Source organism: Oncorhynchus mykiss, chromosome 13 (genome assembly GCF_057628025.1).
Source record: "Oncorhynchus mykiss isolate SJ-2025 chromosome 13, ASM5762802v1, whole genome shotgun sequence".
In the NCBI taxonomy this organism is placed as follows: domain Eukaryota; kingdom Metazoa; phylum Chordata; class Actinopteri; order Salmoniformes; family Salmonidae; genus Oncorhynchus; species Oncorhynchus mykiss.
The window spans coordinates 7,974,180-7,996,807 of NC_143034.1; the positions used below are offsets into that span (position 1 = coordinate 7,974,180).

The following is a 22,628-nucleotide window of genomic DNA, read 5'->3' on the forward strand; positions in this document are numbered from 1 at the left end:
GACCCTCGACATTAATTGGAAAGGAGCATCAAGATAGTCTTGCACTTTCACCACCACCCTGTGAAGTTCATTATCACTTATTTCATCTGTAGCCTAATAAACTGCTTTCCCGACGAGTCGTAGGGGAGGACTGCACACCACGTCATCGCGTGAGTGACTCCAAATGTACTTCGATATGACGGGTATTAATTATATCAATATTTACACGTAAAGGCGTTTCCAGCGCCATTTCTCGCATAAATACTTTGACCGACACAAAAAGATCCCATCATGTCGACGCACAAATGATCTGTCGGCATTTATACAATCATATCAAAAACTAAACAGCCGCCATTCTTTTTTTGGTTTATACAGTATGACTTCACACACATAACAACTGTAATGGAAACGTAGTAAAATGTGTCTTTCATGTAATGTCAGTTTCTAAACAACCTAAACAATGTTAAAAAAACAACAACATTTAATCAAAATGACAACTTTGTCGACATCTTAAACAGAGCGTTGACCTTGTGTCTGCTCAGTACAACGACAGAACATTCTAATAGACATGTTGACGTCACCACTGTGACGTCATCACGGAACGAGTAGAGTGCTGGCAAAGTAATGTTCTCTCTCTCTTTCCAATGATGTGGCATCGATGGCATCCCCGAGGATGATAAATATATATTTTTTGAAGGGGGCTTCTGAGTGGCACAGCGGTCTAAGGCACTGCATTTCAGTGCAAGAGGCGTCACTACAGTCCCTGGTTTGAATCCAGGCTGTATCACATCCGGCCGTGACTGGGAGTCCCATAGTGCGGCGCACAATTGTCCCAGCGTCATCCAGGTTTGGCCGGGGTGGGCCGTCATAATAAATAAAAATGTGTTCTTAACTGACTTGCCTAGTTAAATAAAATAAACAATTAAAAAAAATGTAATGTCTGTTTCTAGTCAACTAAAAAAAAAAAGAAATCAAGACATCGTTACATCATCACGTGATGTAGAGTAGAGCTTGTCCTCGTCCTCTATGTTACCGAGTCCGCTACGTGTGGTGCTGTGGTCCGGGTTGAACTTCATATGTTCCTTCAGCTGCTTCAGCTGATAGTAACTCTTCCCACAGTCGTAGCAGTAGAAGGGCTTCTCTCCCGTGTGAATCCTCTGGTGCACCTTCAACTCTGAGGACGTGATGAAACGCTTGTCACAGTCGAAGCAGGGGTAAGGCCTCTCTCCTGTGTGAGTCCTCAGGTGCACCTTCAAAGTTAATTAATAAGTAATTAAAGTAATTAATAAGAATTTCAGTATATAGTAAATAGCAAGTATTATGTTGTGTAAACTGAAATAAAATCCACAACTAAATAGTTATATTGTACCTTTAAGGTCCCCTGAGCACGGAAGGTCTTGTCGCAGTAGGAGCAGGCGTAAGGCTTCTGGTCAGAGTGTATTCTCTGGTGGAGCTTGAGGTTGGACAGCTGTTTGAAGGCCTTGCCGCAGTAGGAACAGCTGTGAGGTTTCTCCTGGCTGTGGATCTTCTCATGGACCCTGGAGCAACAGATAATACATGAACCAGTAGTTCAAGTTCACTTGAATATCCCACAACGGGCATTGACTGGTTAAGTACTAGTAGTTCAAGTTCACTTGAATATCCCACAACGGGACATTGACTGGTTAAGTACTAGTAGTTCTAGATCACTTGAATATCCCACAACGGGACATTGACTGGTTAAGTACTAGTAGTTCTAGTTCACTTGAATATCCCACAACGGGACATTGACTGGTTAAGTACTAGTAGTTCTAGATCACTTGAATATCCCACAACGGGACATTGACTGGTTAAGTACTAGTAGTTCTAGTTCACTTGAATATCCCACAACGGGACATTGACTGGTTAAGTACTAGTAGTTCACTTGAATATCCCACAACGGGACATTGACTGGTTAAGTACTAGTAGTTCAAGTTCACTTGAATATCCCACAACGGGACATTGACTGGTTAAGTACTAGTAGTTCTAGATCACTTGAATATCCCACAACAGGACATTGACTGGTTAAGTACTAGTAGTTCACTTGAATATCCCACAACGGGACATTGACTGGTTAAGTACTAGTAGTTCACTTGAATATCCCACAACGGGACATTGACTGGTTAAGTACTAGTAGTTCTAGTTCACTTGAATATCCCACAACAGGACATTGACTGGTTAAGTACTAGTAGTTCTAGATCACTTGAATATCCCACAACAGGAAATTGACTGGTTAAGTACTAGTAGTTCTAGTTCACTTGAATATCCCACAACGGGACATTGACTGGTTAAGTACTAGTAGTTCACTTGAATATCCCACAACGGGACATTGACTGGTTAAGTACTAATAGTTCTAGTTCACTTGAATATCCCACAACGGGACATTGACTGGTTAAGTACTAGTAGTTCTAGATCACTTGAATATCCCACAACGGGACATTGACTGGTTAAGTACTAGTAGTTCTAGATCACTTGAATATCCCACAACGGGACATTGACTGGTTAAGTACTAGCAGTTCTAGATCACTTGAATATCCCACAACGGGACATTGACTGGTTAAGTACTAGTAGTTCTAGATCACTTGAATATCCCACAACGGGACATTGACTGGTTAAGTACTAGTAGTTCTAGATCACTTGAATATCCCACAACGGGACATTGACTGGTTAAGTACTAGTAGTTCTAGTTCACTTGAATATCCCACAACGGGACATTGACTGGTTAAGTACTAGTAGTTCTAGATCACTTGAATATCCCACAACAGGAAATTGACTGGTTAAGTACTAGTAGTTCTAGTTCACTTGAATATCCCACAACGGGACATTGACTGGTTAAGTACTAGTAGTTCACTTGAATATCCCACAACGGGACATTGACTGGTTAAGTACTAATAGTTCTAGTTCACTTGAATATCCCACAACGGGACATTGACTGGTTAAGTACTAGTAGTTCTAGATCACTTGAATATCCCACAACGGGACATTGACTGGTTAAGTACTAGTAGTTCTAGATCACTTGAATATCCCACAACGGGACATTGACTGGTTAAGTACTAGTAGTTCTAGATCACTTGAATATCCCACAACGGGACATTGACTGGTTAAGTACTAGTAGTTCTAGATCACTTGAATATCCCACAACGGGACATTGACTGGTTAAGTACTAGTAGTTCTAGATCACTTGAATATCCCACAACGGGACATTGACTGGTTAAGTACTAGTAGTTCTAGTTCACTTGAATATCCCACAACGGGACATTGACTGGTTAAGTACTAGTAGTTCTAGATCACTTGAATATCCCACAACGGGACATTGACTGGTTAAGTACTAGTAGTTCTAGATCACTTGAATATCCCACAACGGGACATTGACTGGTTAAGTACTAGTAGTTCTAGATCACTTGAATATCCCACAACGGGACATTGACTGGTTAAGTACTAGTAGTTCTAGATCACTTGAATATCCCACAACGGGACATTGACTGGTTAAGTACTAGTAGTTCTAGATCACTTGAATATCCCACAACGGGACATTGACTGGTTAAGTACTAGTAGTTCTAGATCACTTGAATATCCCACAACAGGAAATTGACTGGTTAAGTACTAGTAGTTCAAGTTCACTTGAATATCCCACAACGGGACATTGACTGGTTAAGTACTAGTAGTTCTAGATCACTTGAATATCCCACAACGGGACATTGACTGGTTAAGTACTAGTAGTTCTAGTTCACTTGAATATCCCACAACGGGACATTGACTGGTTAAGTACTAGTAGTTCTAGATCACTTGAATATCCCACAACGGGACATTGACTGGTTAAGTACTAGTAGTTCTAGTTCACTTGAATATCCCACAACGGGACATTGACTGGTTAAGTACTAGTAGTTCACTTGAATATCCCACAACGGGACATTGACTGGTTAAGTACTAGTAGTTCAAGTTCACTTGAATATCCCACAACGGGACATTGACTGGTTAAGTACTAGTAGTTCTAGATCACTTGAATATCCCACAACAGGACATTGACTGGTTAAGTACTAGTAGTTCTAGATCACTTGAATATCCCACAACAGGAAATTGACTGGTTAAGTACTATTAGTTCTAGATCACTTGAATATCCCACAACAGGAAATTGACTGGTTAAGTACTAGTAGTTCTAGATCACTTGAATATCCCACAACAGGAAATTGGTTTGTGACAGTTAAAAAAATAATTTAAAAAGACATGACAACATTGAATCATAACAACAGAAAATACAGTTTAATGAAATAAATGACGACATAACGGATGTCGTAATAAAACAAACGGATGACTTAATAATAATGTTTTCTCCAGATAAAAACGTAGTAACTTATTACAATGTCCGGTGGTTATTACGTTATCAGGGGAGTAACACATGGGCCCATACTCATAAAGCATCTCAAAGTAGGAGAGCTGATCTGGGATCAGGTCCCCTTGTACATGTGATGTTGTTCAGATCTAATAGGAGAGCTGATCTAGGATCAGGTCCCCTTGTACATGTGATGTTGTTCATATCAGATCCAATAGGAGAGCTGATCTAGGATCAGGTCCCCTTGTACATGTGATGTTGTTCAGATCCAATAGGAGAGCTGATCTAGGATCAGGTCCCCTTGTACATGTGATGTTGTTCAGATCCAATAGGAGAGCTGATCTAGGATCAGGTCCCCTTGTACATGTGATGTTGTTCAGATCCAATAGGAGAGCTGATCTAGGATCAGGTCCCCTTGTACATGTGATGTTGTTCAGATCCAATAGGAGAGCTGATCTAGGATCAGGTCCCCTTGTACATGTGATGTTGTTCAGATCCAATAGGAGAGCTGATCTAGGATCAAGATCCCTCGGTCCAGTCATTGTAATCTAAAAGACAAAACGGATCCTAAATCAGCACTCCGACTCAGACGGTTTATGAATATAGGCCCCGAGTTACCTGAGCTCGCTGGAGGAAGGGAACTTCATGGGGCAGCTGCTGCAGTGGTACGGCTTCTCTCCTGTATGGATACGCTGGTGCTTCTTCAGATGGCCAGACTCTACAAAGGTCTTCCCACAGAAGGAGCAGCAGAACGGTCTCTCTCCGGTGTGCCTGCGCTCGTGGGATTTCAGGTTCCCCGTTTGGGCGAAGCCCTTAAAAATCAAATTTAAAGTGCATTTAAAATCACAACACTCTTTTTTGCCAGAGTCTGGAGTATTTACACTGAGTGCACAAAACATTAGGAACGTCTTGCTAATATCGAGTTGCCCTTAGAACAGCCTCACTTCCTTGGGGGCGTGGCCTCTACACGGTGTGGAAAGAGTTCCACGGGGATGCTGGCCCATGTTGACTCCAGTGCTTCCCACTGTTGTGTCATGTTGGTTGGATGTGCTTTGGGTGGTTCAACAGGAAACTGGTGAGCAGGGAAAAACCCAGCAGCGTTGCGGTATCTTGACACACTCAAACCGGTGCACCTGGCACCTACCTGGCACCTACCTGGCACCTACCTGGCACCTACCTGGCACCTACCTGGCACCTACCTGGCATCCACCTGGCATCCACCTGGCACCTACCTGGCACCCACCTGGCACCTACCTGGCACCTACCTGGCACCTACCTGGCACCTACCTGGCACCTACCTGGCACCCACCTGGCACCCACCTCAATACTCCGTTCAAAGGCACTTAAATATTTTGTCTCAAGGCTTAAAAATCCTTCTTTAACCCGTCTCCTCTCCTTCATCTACACTGATTGAAGAGGATTTAACAAGCGACATCAATAAGGGATCATAGCTTTCACCTGAATCACCTGGTCAGTCTATGACATGAAAAGAGCAGGTGTTCCTAATGTTGTGTACACTCAGCGTATACACCTGGCGACATGGGTACGAATCCTCTCTCTCTCTCTGTGTATCTGTCTCCCCTATACATTCTGACTTTCACTGTCCATAAAAAAAACTATAAATTACTACAAAATGTATTTTAAAATCGCAACACTCTTCACAGTAAAACAATCAAATGACAAGAAGTTAAAGCAAACCATCAGTAAAAGAGATTTAATTAAAAGAACCAATCTTCCCACACACCTCACAGACGTAAGGTCTCTCTCCTGTGTGTGTTCTCTGGTGGGTCTTTAGAGATTTAATAAAAAGAACCAACCTTCCCCACACACCTCACAGACGTAAGGTCTCTCTCCTGTGTGTGTTCTCTGGTGGGTCTTTAGAGATTTAATAAAAAGAACCAACCTTCCCACACACCTCACAGACGTAAGGTCTCTCTCCTGTGTGTGTTCTCTGGTGGGTCTTTAGAGATTTAATAAAAAGAACCAACCTTCCCCACACACCTCACAGACGTAAGGTCTCTCTCCTGTGTGTGTTCTCTGGTGGGTCTTTAGAGATTTAATAAAAAGAACCAACCTTCCCCACACACCTCACAGACGTAAGGTCTCTCTCCTGTGTGTGTTCTCTGGTGGGTCTTTAGAGATTTAATAAAAAGAACCAACCTTCCCACACACCTCACAGACGTAAGGTCTCTCTCCTGTGTGTGTTCTCTGGTGGGTCTTTAGAGATTTAATAAAAAGAACCAATCTTCCCACACACCTCACAGACGTAAGGTCTCTCTCCTGTGTGTGTTCTCTGGTGGGTCTTTAGAGATTTAATAAAAAGAACCAACCTTCCCACACACCTCACAGACGTAAGGTCTCTCTCCTGTGTGTGTTCTCTGGTGGGTCTTTAGAGATTTAATAAAAATAACCAACCTTCCCACACACCTCACAGACGTAAGGTCTCTCTCCTGTGTGTGTTCTCTGGTGGGTCTTTAGAGATTTAATAAAAAGAACCAACCTTCCCCACACACCTCACAGACGTAAGGTCTCTCTCCTGTGTGTGTTCTCTGGTGGGTCTTTAGAGATTTAATAAAAAGAACCAACCTTCCCCACACACCTCACAGACGTAAGGTCTCTCTCCTGTGTGTGTTCTCTGGTGGGTCTTTAGAGATTTAATAAAAAGAACCAACCTTCCCACACACCTCACAGACGTAAGGTCTCTCTCCTGTGTGTGTTCTCTGGTGGGTCTTTAAAGCAGCCAGTATGGTGAAGCTCTTGTCACAGTCTGGACAGGGGAAGGGTCTCTCTCCTGTATTGGGTGAGGGACACAAAACACACCACGTATTGAACTTGATTTGTCTGATGATTGAATGACTTTAAAAAAGGTACACTAGAACGACCTTAAACAATTCAAACCCCCCAAAACAAGTGGACAAAACTTGTGTCAAAACTATTTATTGACCAGATTGGTTGAGAACCCGACTCTTGATTTTTCACTTGATTGAACTTTGAAAATAAATTTAGGCTGAATACTTTCCAAAGGAACCAAAGTAAAACTTTAAAAAAACCTGTGTGTGTGAGTGTGTGTCTCTTCAGCTCGGCTGGTGAGCAGAACCTCTTGGCGCAGGCCGGTACGGAGCAGGGGTACGGTCTCAGTCGGGTGTGGATGACCTGGTGTTTGTCTAAGCTAACAGTGGTGGATAAACGCTTCCCACACCTAGAGCAGGGGAACGGCCTCTGATGACCGCCTTTGGTCTTGTTGGGCTTAGTCCCTGGGTTTGCTGAGATCTGGGGGCTCCTCTCCTCATCTTCCTCATCTTCCTCTCTGGATGCAGGGTCCTTGTCCGATGCCCCTCCACTGGCAGGGCCAGACCTGGGGTCGTTGTTATGGTGGGGGTTGTTCTTGTCAGGGGTGGCTCTAGGGCCATTGTCAGGGGTGGCTCTAGGGCCATTGTCAGGGGTGGCTCTAGGGCCATTGTCAGGGCTGGAGTCGTCAGAACTGTGGCTGGTAATGTCAGAAGTGGGGCTTGGGTTGTCATCTGAGGGAACAGAGAAATCTCAGGTCAGATAAGAGGCTTAGTAACGCCATGGTAGCTCCTCTGTGATGCTGTATAGGATATACTATGACTCTTCTGTGATGCTGTATAGGATATACTATGGCTCCTCTGTGATGCTGTATAGGATATACTATGGCTCCTCTGTGATGCTGTACTCACTAGGCTGTATAGGATATACTATGGCTCCTCTGTGATGCTGTATAGGATATACTATGACTCCTCTGTGATGCTGTACAGGATATACTATGGCTCCTCTGTGATGCTGTATAGGATATACTATGGCTCCTCTGTGATGCTGTATAGGATATACTATGGCTCCTCTGTGATGCTGTATAGGATATACTATGGCTCCTCTCTGTGATGCTGTACTCACTAGTCTGTACATGATATACTATGGTTCCTCTGTGATGCTGTACTCACTAGGCTGTACATGATATACTATGGTTCCTCTGTGATGCTGTATAGGATATACTATGGCTCCTCTGTGATGCTGTACTCACTAGGCTGTACATGATATACTATGGTTCCTCTGTGATGCTGTATAGGATATACTATGGCTCCTCTGTGATGTTGTACCCACTAGGCTGTATAGGATATACTATGGCTCCTCTGTGATGCTGTATAGGATATATTATGGCTCCTCTGTGATGCTGTATAAGATATACTATGGCTCCTCTGTGATACTGTATAGGATATACTATGGCTCCTCTGTGATGCTGTATATGATATACTATGGCTCCTCTGTGATGCTGTATAGGATATACTATGGCTCCTCTCTGTGATGCTGTACTCACTAGTCTGTACATGATATACTATGGTTCCTCTGTGATGCTGTACTCACTAGTCTGTACATGATATACTATGGTTCCTCTGTGATGCTGTATAGGATATACTATGGCTCCTCTGTGATGCTGTACTCACTAGTCTGTACATGATATACTATGGTTCCTCTGTGATGCTGTATAGGATATACTATGGCTCCTCTGTGATGCTGTACTCACTAGTCTGTACATGATATACTATGGTTCCTCTGTGATGCTGTATAGGATATACTATGGCTCCTCTGTGATGTTGTACCCACTAGGCTGTATAGGATATACTATGGCTCCTCTGTGATGCTGTATAGGATATATTATGGCTCCTCTGTGATGCTGTATAAGATATACTATGGCTCCTCTGTGATACTGTATAGGATATACTATGGCTCCTCTGTGATGCTGTATATGATATACTATGGCTCCTCTGTGATGCTGTATAGGATATACTATGGCTCCTCTGTGATGCTGTACTCACTAGTCTGTACAGGATATACTATGGTTCCTCTGTGATGCTGTATAGGATATACTATGGCTCCTCTGTGATGCTGTACTCACTAGTCTGTATAGGATATACTATGGCTCCTCTGTGATGCTGTACAGGATATACTATGGTTCCTCTGTGATGCTGTATAGGATATACTATGGCTCCTCTGTGATGCTGTACTCACTAGTCTGTATAGGATATACTATGGCTCCTCTGTGATGCTGTATAGGATATACTATGGCTCCTCTGTGATGCTGTACTCACTAGGCTGTATAGGATATACTATGGCTCCTCTGTGATGCTGTACTCACTAGGCTGTATAGGATATACTATGGCTCCTCTGTGATGCTGTATAGGATATATTATGGCTCCTATGTGATGCTGTATAGGATATACTATGGCTCCTCTGTGATGCTGTATAGGATATACTATGGCTCCTCTGTGATGCTGTACTCACTAGGCTGTATAGGATATATTATGGCTTCTTCCTCTTCCTCCTTCTTGACGTTGAAGAACCCTGAAGGAAACACACAAGTTTTAAATCACGGCAAGTTGTAAATAAACAAATCACAAAGAGAGAGAAGGCAAGAGCACCTGTACTTGGGTGAGCCACACCCCATGTCTCTTCCTCCTCTTCTTCTGTTTTCACATGGGCAAAACTCAGGTACGTTGTTAGGGGTGTTGTTAGGGGCCCACAGTCCTCCTGCTTCACCAGCCTCAGGGTCTGCATTACTTGGTCTCCATGGATACCTTTGGGCCCAGGGGACCCTGTGAGTTTGGTCTCCTGAGAGAGAAGAAAACTGAAGTGGATTTGTCACTACAATTATTTCCAGACAAAGCATTTTTATGGTTACATGTAGCTTTCTTTAGTGTGCGTATATATATATTTTTTTACTTTATATATATATATATATATATTTACTTTAACTTTTTTTTTTAAGCAAATGCCGGCCAGGAACAGTTGTAATTAATATAGTTGTTCAGTTTAACTCAATTATTTGGTAGGTACCGAACATATTTTAACATGATTAAGTTTGAAAAATGTGTGAATGGCAAGTTGAATGGCTGTTTCCTGGGCTTAAAGGATAATCGCAATATTCAACTGACTCCTTCGTAAACCCAGATTCTGGTTTATTCTACATCATACCTGAACACGCATCTCTATACATATTCATTGATGGAAACTGCTAGCACCAACATGGTCGCTGCATATCACCATCCTAGCTATTTAACTTCACTTCTGTAACGGGAAATATAATGTTGAAACGTATCGATTAGACTGCTTCCACCGGGCAAGGAAACTGCTGCTTTGTTCAAAACCGCTGAACTGAGCAGAAAATTAAAAAACATACGCCCACCTTCGAAACATTATAAATGTTATATTTGAGTTTATTGTTATCTACTCACCACCACGTCCATTGTATATAGTAGTGCTCTTTAAAAAAAGAAGAAGCTCAGAATATGAAACAAACTGGTTGTTGTTTTTCTTCCGGCTTCCGCCTCAGTGTCGTCAGACGTGATCATCTAGACGAGAGTAATCAACTACCGCTTGTGATTTATCTTTTACTTCTGTCTTTTTTACTGTTAAGCTAGCAAGTTTATAGTTGGCCGATGGTAGCTTCTTATCTTCCCATTTGCTAATACAACTATTCAGCTATGAACTTCGCTTTTGTCTTACGTTCATCGGCCACGGGACTTCGTTGAACGGCGACTTTTGGAGATCACCGTCCTATTATGTCCTGGGCAACATCGTAAGACTAACAGGTTAACAGGTTACAGGTTTAGCTACCGTTAGCCATGGCCCTGTCCTGGTTGACATGACAACTTTCCCGACCTGCTGATGACCCGTGTGTCATCCCTGTGATATTCCTGCCCGGTGGACCATCTTAAACAACACAGCATGGATGAGGTGACAGGAAACTTGTCGGGGGGGGGGGGGGGGGAACCGCTTTCTTTCAATATATATGAGTGTAAATATTTCATGTAGCTAGCTTGCTGGCTTGTCGCCGATGCCAACTAGTGTCTGCTGTCAGCTGAATTGTTGGTTGTAATAACAATGTAGTTTTTTTAGCTAATCACATAGTCACCCTTTAATGTGTCTAGCGTTAACTGTGTTGTTTCGCAATATGAACAAAAACAGCAACAACTTCTTGATTTGAGTTTTTTTTAAACTTTAGTATCCGGCAGGAGACGATACAGCACAGCAGTGTAGTGATGTTCCTAACTCAGGGTCCAGCGGACTAGACTGAACCAAGTGCTGAATTTGTTTAAATTGTTTACCTGTAAGGGTGAAGCCTAGCCTGTGCTGTTCTCTGCTGCAGGAGTCTGTAGACCAAGTGTCCAACCTGTCTCCTCTTCGCCACAACGCTGGAGCTGACTGTAACCATGGTGACCAGAGCTCACTGTTGAGCCAGCAGGAGATGGTGTTGGAAAACCACGATTATCTCCATCACCGTGAAACGCTGGCCTCAAAGATTTCTGCGGAAGAGAGAGGAGTGTGGTGCGAGTCTGATGTCCCTGTAGTACAACAGAACAACCTCGACAACACAACATCATCCACTAAGAAGTCTTTCCCCTGCTCTGTGTGTGGGCGACTCTTCACTACAAAACAGTCCCGGGACCGACACATGAAGACCCACACGGGAGAGAAGCCGTTCCACTGCGCCGTGTGTGGGAAGAGCTTTTCTCAGCAGTCCTCCTTTAGGATACACCAGAAGAGCCACACGGGGGAGAAGCCCTACCGCTGCCTTGCACCTGACTGTGGGAAGAGCTTCTACCAATCAGGAGCCTTGTTGAGACACGGAAGGGGTCACGCTGAGGGGTCGACTAAACAAAGAGCTGCTGGAGATGTGCTGCCACACCAACAGGAGCTGCTTGTCCAACAGGACGATACTAGTAACAAGGTGGGGAGGACTAGGGCTGTGTCTCAATTGGAGGACTAGAGCTGTGTCTCAATTGGCACCCTACTCCTTATAGAGTGCACTACTTTTGACAGGAGCTGGCTATAATCAGTTACTCAGCCCTATGGGCCCTGGTTAAAGTTAGTGTACTATTTAGGGAATAGGGATTGGTCCTGGTGCCTGGTAAAAAAGTAGTGCACAATATAGGGATTAGGGTGCTATCTGAGACACGACTCCAAGACAACAAGCTGTACAATAACTTCTCAACAGGTATGTTTCAACTGTCTTTAACTTCTCATTGTTGTCTCATTTTAGAATTCTAAACTTCAGGCTGTAGTGGATGTGCTGCCAGAGCAAGAGGATGTCCGTCTGGCTCAAGGTACTGACGGGTGGTTTAGGAAGACTTGTTGCTATTATGCAAATCATGTTCAAGTTCCATAAATCACCCGGGCCGGCCCCCATTGGTAAAGGACCGTAGTACCTCAAGGTACTGACGGGTGGTTTAGGAAGACTTGTTGCTATTATGCAAATCATGTTCAATTGAGTTGCTGGCCCTTTGAGGTCCACAATATACACTGAGTGTACAAAACATTAAGAACACCAATTCTTTCCATGACATATATATATATATATATATATATATATATATATATATATTCCCCGCAGGAGGCCTTTTGCCTTCTGGTAGGCCGTCATTATAAATAAGAATTTGTTTTTAACTGACTTGCCTAGTTAAATAAAAGGCTAAATATTTTTTTTTTAAATAAACAGACTGACCAGGTGAATCCAGCTGAAAGCTATGATCCCTTATTGGTGTCACTTGTTAAATCCACTTCAATCAGTGTAGATGAAGGAGAGGAGACGGGTTAAAGAAGGATTTTTAAGCCTTGAGACAATTGAGACATGGATTGTGTATGTGTGCCATTCAGAGGGTGAATGGGCAAGACAACAGATTTGTGCCTTTGAAGAGGGTTGTAGGTGTCAGACGCACCAGTTTGTGTCCAGAACTGCAACGCTGCTGGGTTTTTGATACTTAACAGTTTCCTGTGTGTATCAAGAATGGTCCACCACCCAAAGGACATCAGCCAACTTGACACAACCGTGGGAAGCATTGGAGTCAACATGGACCAGCATCCCTGTGCAACTCTTTAGACACCTTGTGGATTCCATGCCCCCCGACAAATTTAGTCTGTTCTGATTCAAAGGGGCGAGGTGCAACTCAATATTAGGAAGGTGTTTCTAATGTTTTGTACAATCAGTGTAAATATGCCTCTGGACTTTGTGTTTTTATCCTGAATAATGTTCAATGTTTCACGACTGTTGAAAAGTTTGGGGTCACTTAGAAATGTCCTTGTTTTTTGAAAGAAAATCACCTTTTTTTTGTCCATTTAAAATAACATCAAATTGATCAGAAATACAGTGTAGACATTGTTAATGTTGTAAATGACTATTATAGCTGGAAACGGCAGATTTTTAATGGAATATCTACATAGGTCGTACAGAGGCCCGTTATCAGCATCCATCACTCCTGTGTTCCAATGGCACATTGTGTTAGCTAATCCAAGTTTATCATTTTAAAAGGCTAATTGATCATTAGAAAACCCTTTTGCTATTATGTTAGCACAGCTGAAAACTGTTGTTCTGATGAAAGTAGCAATAAAACTGGCCTTCTTTAGACTAGTTGAGTATCTGGAGCATCAGCATTTGTGGGTTTGATTACAGACTCAAAATGGCCAGAAACAAAGAACTTACTTCTGAAACTCGTCATTCTATTCTTGTTCTGAGAAATGAAGGTTAATCCATGCAAGAAATTGCCAAGAAACTGAAGATCTCGTACAACGCTGTGTACTACTCCCTTCACAGAACAGTGCAAACTGGCTCTAACCAGAATAGAAAGAGGAGTGGGAGGACCCGGTGCACAACTGAGCGCGAGGACAAGTACATTAGACTGTCTAGTTGCAGCTTCCTTAAATAGTACCCGCAAAACACCAGTCTCAATGTCAACATTGAAGAGGCGACTCCGGGATGCTGGCCTTCTAGGGAGAGTTGCAAAGAAAAAGACATATCTCAGACTGGCCAATAATAATAAAAGATTAAGATGGGCAAAAGAATACAGACAGAGGAACTCTGTGGCCATCGAAGGTAAGCATTTACCCACTGAAGTCGGTTTCGACACCGAACAGCAGTCAGGTCGAGACCCTGGTGAGGACAACGAGCACGCAAATTAGCTGCCCTGAGGTTTCTGACAGTTCATGCAGAAATTCTTTGGTTGTGCAAAACCCACAGTTTCATCATCTGTCCGGGTGGCTGGTGAAGAAGCCGGATGTGGAGGTCCTGGTGGTTACACGTGGTCTTCGGTTGTAAGGCCGGTTGGATGTACTGCCAAATTCTCTAAAACTTTACATTAAATTCTCTGGCAACAGATGGGGTGGACATTCCTGCAGTCAGCATGCCAATTTCACACTCCTTCAAAACTTGAGACATCTGTGGCATTGTTTTGTTTGACAAAACTGTACATTTGAGTGGCATTTTGTCCCCAGCACAAGGTGCACCTCTGTAATGATCATGCTGTTTAATTTAAACTTCTTAGGGCTGCAATCCCGTTAACGGGATGATATGACAACAGCCAGTGAAAGTGCAGGGCGCCAAATTCAAAACAACAGAAATCTCATAATTAAAATTCCTCAAACATAGAAGTATGTATTTTATACCGTTTTAAAGGTAATCTTGTTGTTAATCCCACCACAGTGTCCAATTTCAAATAGGCTTTACAGCGAAAGCACCACAAATTATTATGTTAGGTCACCACCAAACCAAAGAAAAACTCAGACATTTTTCCAGCCAAAGAGAGGAGTCACAAAAAGCACAAATAGAGAAAATTAATCACTAACCTTTGATGATCTTCATCAGATGACACTCATAGGACTTCATGTGACACAATACGTGTAAGTTTTGTTTGATAAAGTTAATATTTATCAAAATATGAGTTTACATTGGTGCGTTACATTCACTAGTTCCAAAAACATCCAGTGATTTTGCGTAGCCACATCAATTCAACAGAAATACTCATCATAAATGTAGATGATAATACAAGTTATACACATGGAATTATAGATATACCTCTCCTTAATGCAACCGCTGTGTCAGATTTTAAAAAAAACGGAAAAAGCAAACCATGCAATAATCTGAGACGGCTCTCAGAAAATAAATACAATTTTCCCACCATGTTGGAGTCAACAGAAACAAGAAATCACATTATAAATATTCCCTTACCTTTGATGATTTTCATCAGAATGCACTCACAGGAATCCTAGTTCCACAATAAATGCTTGATTTGTTCGATAATGTCCATTATTTATGTCCAAGTAGCTACTTTTGTTAGCGCGTTAGGCACACATATCCAAACGCTCGTGCAGGTCCCGCATAACTTCGGACAAAAACTTCAAAAAGTTATTACAGGTCGAAGAAACATTTCAAACTAAGTATATAATCAATCTTTAGGGTTTTGTTATCATAAATCTTCAATAAAGTTCCAACCGGAGAATTCCTTTGTGTCTAGAGAAGCAATGGAATGCAGGTCGATATCATGTGGAATACGCATGACCAGGAAATGGCTCTCTGCCAGTAACCTGACTCATTCAGCTCGTATTCAGGACCACAACACAGTAGAAGCCTCATTCAAGTTTCCAAAGACGGTTGGCATCTAGTGGAAGCCCTAGGAAGTGCAACTTTATCCATATCCCACTGTGAATTCAATAGGGCCTGGGTTGAATAATCGACCAACCTCAGATTTCTCACTTCTTGTTTGGATTTCTTCTCAGGTTTTTGCCTGCCATATGAGTTCAGTTATACTCACAGAGTATAATGTTATACTCATTCAAACAGTTTTAGAAACTTCAGTGTTTTCCATCCAATACTAATAGTAATATGCATTTATTAGCAACTGAGACTGAGGAGCAGGCCATTTACCCTGGGCACCTCTGCGCACCTTTCATCCAAGCGACTCAATACTGCCCCTGCAGCCATTATAAGTTTTTAATCAGCTTCTTGATATGCCACACCTGTCAGGTGGATGGATTATCGTGGCAAAGGAGAAATGCTCACTAACAGGATGTAAACACATTTATGCACAAAATGTTAGAGAAATAAGCTTTTTTTTTATGGGGAATTTCTGGGATCTTTTATTTCAGCTCGTGAAACACGGGACCAAAACTTTACATGTTGCGTTTTATATTTTTGTTTAGTGTATTTGAAGTCCAAATACTTTATCTGGGATTAATTGGGCTTAATTGAACCAATAAGAATAGAAGTATTGCGCAATGGAACCAATAAGAGTAGACGCAAAAAAAAAACGCAAACCCCGCCCATCTGGTACTCCTGGCAAACTAGAGCAAACGCTAACAGTATCTGAAAGATTTCAGATGGTATTTGAACCCAGGTCTGGTGGCCACTGGTCTAACCCAGAGACATATATTTAGAGCGTTGGACCAACTTTCAAATTGTAATATTGTTCTAATTCTAGACATAGTGACATAGAATTATTTGTTTATTATTTATTTATTATATGTTTCCCATGTTATGCTAATGGGGTGCTAACATGGGTTATGCTAATGGCGTGCTAATGGAGTGCTAACATGGGTTATGCTAATGGAGTGCTAATGGAGTACTAACATGGGTTATGCTAATGTGGTACTAACATGGGTTATGCTAATGGTGTGCTAATGGAGTGCTAACATGGGTTATGCTAATGGTGTGCTAATGGAGTGCTAACATGGGTTATGCTAATGGGGTGCTAATGGAGTACTAACATGGGTTATGCTAATGTGGTACTAACATGGGTTATGCTAATGGTGTGCTAATGGAGTGCTAACATGGGTTATGCTAATGGTGTGCTAATGGAGTGCTAACATGGGTTATGCTAATGGAGTGCTAATGGAGTACTAACATGGGTTATGCTAATGGGGTGCTAATGGAGTACTAACATGGGTTATGCTAATGTGGTACTAACATGGGTTATGCTAATGGTGTGCTAATGGAGTGCTAACATGGCTCCATAGAATGTTGAAGTGTCATGTAAATGCATCATAATGCCGAAGCCTTAATCACCCAGCTGTCTAAACACATGGTTCTGGTCTAACCAATCAATCAATCAAATGTATTTATAAAGCCCTTTTTACATCAGCCGACGTCACAAAGTGCTGTATAGAATCCCAGCCTAAAACCCCAAACAGCAATGCTGATGTCGAAGCACGGTGGCTAGGAGAAACTCCCTAGAAAGACAGGAACCTAGAAAGAAACCTAGAGAGGAAACAGGCTAAGAGGGGTGGCCAGTCCTCTTCTGGCTGTGCCGGGTGGAGATTATAACAGAACATGGCCAAGATGTTCAAACGTTCATAGATGACCAGCAGAGTCAAATAATAATAATAATCACAGTGGTTGTAGAGGGTGCAACAGGTCAGCACCTCAGGAGTAAATGTCAGTTGGCTTTTCATAGCTGAGCATTCAGAGGTAGAGACAGCAGGTGCGGTAGAGAGAGAGAGTCCAAAACAGCAGATCCGGGACAAGGTAGCATGTCTGGTGAACAGGTCAGGGTTCCATAGTCGCAGGCAGAACAGTTGAAACTGGAGCAGCAGCATGACCAGGTGGACTGGGGACAGCAAGGAGTCATCAGGCCAGGTAGTCCTGAGGCATGGGCTCAGGTCCTCCGGGAGGGGAGGGAGGGAGGGAGGGAGGGAGAGAGAGAGAATTAGAGGGAGCATACTTAAATTCACACAGAACACTGGATAAATACTCCAGACATAAGACTGACCCTAGCCCCACGACACAAACTATTGCAGCCTAAGCCTATCTCATTCCCACAGGAGACAGTCCTGCCCCTCCTCCCAGCTCCGTCCCCTCTACACCGGGAGAACTACCTGTCCAACACCAGCAGAACCACAACAACACTTCCAACACCTGTCAGAAGTGCGGAGAGCAGTTCTCTACCTTCTACAAGCTGCGTGTCCACCTGACCACCCACAGGGGAGAGAAGCCCTTCTCCTGTCCAGACTGTGGTCAACGCTTCTCAGCCCGGGGCTACATGGAGTCACACCAGAGGGTAGGTTCAGTTGATTTGAGTGCGTCCCAAATGGGATCCTATTACCATTGGGCTCTGGTCAAATATATATATATATATATATATATACAGTGCCTTGCGAAAGTATTCGGCCCCCTTGAACTTTGCGACCTTTTGCCACATTTCAGGCTTCAAACATAAAGATATAAAACTGTATTTTTTTGTGAAGAATCAACAACAAGTGGGACACAATCATGAAGTGGAACGACATTTATTGGATATTTCAAACTTTTTTAACAAATCAAAAACTGAAAAATTGGGCGTGCAAAATTATTCAGCCCCTTTACTTTCAGTGCAGCAAACTCTCTCAAGAAGTTCAGTGAGGATCTCTGAATGATCCAATGTTGACCTAAATGACTAATGATGATAAATACAATCCACCTGTGTGTAATCAAGTCTCCGTATAAATGCACCTGCACCTCAGAGGTCCGTTAAAAGCGCAGAGAGCATCATGAAGAACAAGGAACACACCAGGCAGGTCCGAGATACTGTTGTGAAGAAGTTTAAAGCCGGATTTGGATACAAAAAGATTTCCCAAGCTTTAAACATCCCAAGGAGCACTGTGCAAGCGATAATATTGAAATGGAAGGAGTATCAGACCACTGCAAATCTACCAAGACCTGGCCGTCCCTCTAAACTTTCAGCTCATACAAGGAGAAGACTGATCAGAGATGCAGCCAAGAGGCCCATGATCACTCTGGATGAACTGCAGAGATCTACAGCTGAGGTGGGAGACTTTGTCCATAGGACAACAATCAGTCCTATATTGCACAAATCTGGCCTTTATGGAAGAGTGGCAAGAAGAAAGCCATTTCTTAAAGATATCCATAAAAAGTGTCGTTTAAAGTTTGCCACAAGCCACCTGGGAGACACACCAAACATGTGGAAGAAGGTGCTCTGGTCAGATGAAACTAAAATTGAACTTTTTGGCAACAATGCAAAACGTTATGTTTGGCGTAAAAGCAACACAGCTCATCACCCTGACCACACCATCCCCACTGTCAAACATGGTGGTGGCAGCATCATGATTTGGGCCTGCTTTTCTTCAGCAGGGACAGGGAAGATGGTTAAAATTGATGGGAAGATGGATGGAGCCAAATATAGGACCATTCTGGAAGAAAACCTGATGGAGTCTGCAAAAGACCTGAGACTGGGACGGAGATTTGTCTTCCAACAAGACAATGATCCAAAACATAAAGCAAAATCTACAATGGAATGGTTCAAAAATAAACATATCCAGGTGTTAGAATGGCCAAGTCAAAGTCCAGACCTGAATCCAATCGAGAATCTGTGGAAAGAACTGAAAACTGCTGTTCACAAATGCTCTCCATCCAACCTCACTGAGCTCGAGCTGTTTTGCAAGGAGGAATGGGAAAAAATGTCAGTCTCTCGATGTGCAAAACTGATAGAGACATACCCCAAGCGACTTACAGCTGTAATCGCAGCAAAAGGTGGCGCTACAAAGTATTAACTTAAGGGGGCTGAATAATTTTGCAATAATAATAAATGTCGTTCCACTTCATGATTGTGTCCCACTTGTTGTTGATTCTTCACAAAAAAATACAGTTTTATATCTTTATGTTTGAAGCCTGAAATGTGGCAAAAGGTTGCAAAGTTCAAGGGGGCCGAATACTTTCGCAAGGCACTGTGTATGTATATATATATATATATATATATATATATATATATATATATATATATATATATATATAGAGTGCACAGCTTTTGACCAGAGCCCAATGGTAATAGGATCCCATTTCGGACGCACTGGGATCCTATATATAGAATACAGGAACATTTGGGATTTGGGACATTTGGGATGTATCCCCTATTTCTTTATTTAAATTGTTGTTCAGTTCAAAACCATTTTAAAAAGTACAAAGAAATCCCAGAGGACAATGAAAGTGTTAAAGCTGAAATCCGTAACGGGGGGAAACAGTGGCACTGTTCGGCCAGGCTGTTCGCCCAGACTGTTCGCCCAGACTGTTCACCCAGACTGTTCGCCCTGGCTGTTCGCCCTGGCTGTTCGCCCAGGCTGTTCGCCCAGGCTGTTCGCCCTGGCTGTTCGCCCTGGCTGTTCGCCCAGGCTGTTCGCCCAGGCTGTTCGCCCTGGCTGTTCGACCAGGCTGTTCGCCCAGGCTGTTCACACAGGCTGTTCACCCAGACTGTTCACCCTGACTGTTCACCCATGCGGTAATGTTGTTGAGGGTCCAGCAGCGCACAACAAATATGGTGTTCTAGCTCGCGTGCAATGATGTCCGAGGGAAAAGTAAAGTGTTCATCGTTTCCAGTAACTTCTTTATTAATGTAATAACCCAAATGGACGTGGCAGTTCCACCAAATGCAGATTCCAGGTTTGACTAAAGGATCACTTTAGTCAAACAATATATTTAGGGTATTTTCATTCATTAGCCAATGGTAGTACAACCCCCCCCCCCCCCCCCCCCACCCCCCAAAACAAGATTGAGCACTTTTGTCCAATGCAAAAACTCTGATAGAATTTTAATAAACTATTCCTTTTAATTACACTTATTTCCAATGTGGTCCTGGGTGTAGGTACACATCAAGGAGAGACCACACCCCTGCCCCGACTGTGGTAAAAGGTTCCTCTCCCTGGGAGACCTGAAGAGACACCAGCAGAGCTTCTCCGAGGAGAGACCGTACAGCTGCTCCGAGTGCAGGAAGAGTTTCACCCAGCCGGGGTTCCTAAGGGCACACCAGAGGACACACACCGGGGTAAAAGGTTACCGCTGCCCCTACTGTCACAAGGACTTCTTCACTGCCTCCAGTCTGAGGAGACACAGGAAGCAGGCGCATGCGGAAGAGACCGTCACGCTGCCCCCTAGCGGTGGACTCCAGCTGTCACATGCTGGAGAGAGCCTGGGTCAAGCTGAAGCTGGTGTACCAGGACTGAAGGTCATAGTGAAGGAGGAGGAGGATCCTGCTTTTGGTGAGTACATGTTCTGTCACATGTCATGGTCACAACTTATTGTGTCAGACCGGTTTAGTTACACACCAACGACTAATAAAACGAAGTAAGGAGGGATTCTCCTATAAAATATAAATCATTAAAGCTAGAGTCCGTAATTGAAACAATAACAAAGCGGCCACCCCGCCCCTGTTTTGGTAAAAAAAAAGCTGAGGAACGGGCCTGGAGAAATGTAACCACTCTCAAATGCATAGACCCGAGCAATGAATGCAAGGACTGACCATCTATGATATAAAAATGTATAGTTTTAAGTCTACAAAAGTGTTTGATGAAAAAAATGTACATTGTTTACAAACATTAAGAGCAAAAACAATTTTTATATTTTGGGTTCTGATGGGGTTACGACAGTTGAACTAAACTCATTTAAATATTTCTAAGTTATATTCTAGAAGAATCACTGGGTATGTATCATTAAAGGAATGTTCCACAGCTTGGCCTCCACAACTCCACAGGAAGTTGTTACACGCAAACCTCTCTCTGGCCACGTTGCACGAGCGGTGCAAAAATAAATGCACACATACAGTACATGTCAATCAATCATTTCACCCACACCACTCGCGCACATACAGTACATGTCAATCAATCATTTCACCCACACCGCCAGCACACACACAGTACATGTCAATCAATCATTTCACCCACACCGCCAGCACACATACAGTACATGTCAATCAATCATTTCACCCACACCACCAGCACACATACAGCACATGTCAATCAATCATTTCACCCACACCGCCAGCACACATACAGTACATGTCAATCAATCATTTCACCCACACCACCAGCACACATACAGTACATGTCAATCACATGAACTAGTGTCTGTGTAGCCAAGCGCTAAAATAGAACTTGGTTCTATCTGAGATGCTCCACCCACTGCAAGACCCCTCCTTATTGGATACCAGGAAGATACAAACCCAAGTCTCCTCCTTGTTGGATATCAGGAAGATACAAACCCAAGTCCCTTCGTTATTTGATACCAGGAAGATACAAACCCAAGTCCCCTCCTTATTGGATATCAGGAAGATACAAACCCAAGACCCCTCCTTATTGGATATCAGGAAGATACAAACCCAAGTCATACAAACCCAAGTCATACAAACCCAAGTCATACAAACCCAAGTCCCCTCCTTATTGGATATCAGGAAGATACAAACCCAAGTCCCCTCCTTATTGGATATCAGGAAGATACAAACCCAAGTCCCCTCCTTATTGGATATCAGGAAGATACAAACCCAAGTCATACAAACCCAAGTCCCCTCCTTATTGGATATCAGGAAGATACAAACCCAAGTCCCCTCCTTATTGGATATCAGGAAGATACAAACCCAAGACCCCTCCTTATTGGATATCAGGAAGATACAAACCCAAGTCCCCTCCTAATTGTTATTTATTGTTTGGAACCAGGAGAATGAGGGTAGGGCTGCGTTATTAACAGCTCTCAACCAATCAT

The 22,628-nt window shown here is 42.9% G+C and overlaps 2 protein-coding genes across 5 annotated transcripts in view; one reads left to right on the forward strand and one right to left on the reverse strand.

The window, feature by feature from the left end:
• On the reverse strand, positions 1 to 10,690 carry LOC110487174 (uncharacterized). Of its 3 annotated transcripts, none has more exons than XM_090194911.1 (8): positions 10,576 to 10,690; positions 9,763 to 9,968; positions 9,626 to 9,685; positions 7,378 to 7,848; positions 7,000 to 7,118; positions 4,946 to 5,139; positions 1,349 to 1,517; positions 1 to 1,229 (listed from the first exon to the last, which is right to left on the reverse strand). In XM_090194911.1, the coding sequence occupies exons 2-8, from the start codon at positions 9,896 to 9,898 to the stop codon at positions 951 to 953; spliced, it is 1,428 nt and encodes a 475-aa protein (XP_090051037.1). In that variant the 5' UTR covers positions 9,899 to 9,968; positions 10,576 to 10,690; the 3' UTR covers positions 1 to 950. The 3 variants fall into 3 exon arrangements, with proteins under 3 accessions (XP_090051037.1, XP_090051036.1, XP_090051035.1); XM_090194910.1 differs by having other exon boundaries at positions 7,012 to 7,118; positions 9,763 to 9,952; positions 10,576 to 10,674; XM_090194909.1 differs by having other exon boundaries at positions 9,763 to 9,952; positions 10,576 to 10,674.
• The window catches only part of LOC110487307 (uncharacterized), a 23,475-nt gene continuing 11,518 nt past the window's right edge, over positions 10,672 to 22,628 (forward strand). For both annotated transcript variants that reach the window (XM_036942155.2, XM_090194774.1), the window contains exons 1-5: positions 10,672 to 11,077; positions 11,490 to 12,071; positions 12,384 to 12,447; positions 17,930 to 18,165; positions 20,740 to 21,133. In XM_036942155.2, coding sequence (XP_036798050.2) covers positions 11,069 to 11,077; positions 11,490 to 12,071; positions 12,384 to 12,447; positions 17,930 to 18,165; positions 20,740 to 21,133 — 1,285 coding nt within the window. In that variant the 5' untranslated portion in view covers positions 10,672 to 11,068. The remainder of the gene's footprint in view (positions 11,078 to 11,489; positions 12,072 to 12,383; positions 12,448 to 17,929; positions 18,166 to 20,739; positions 21,134 to 22,628) is intronic.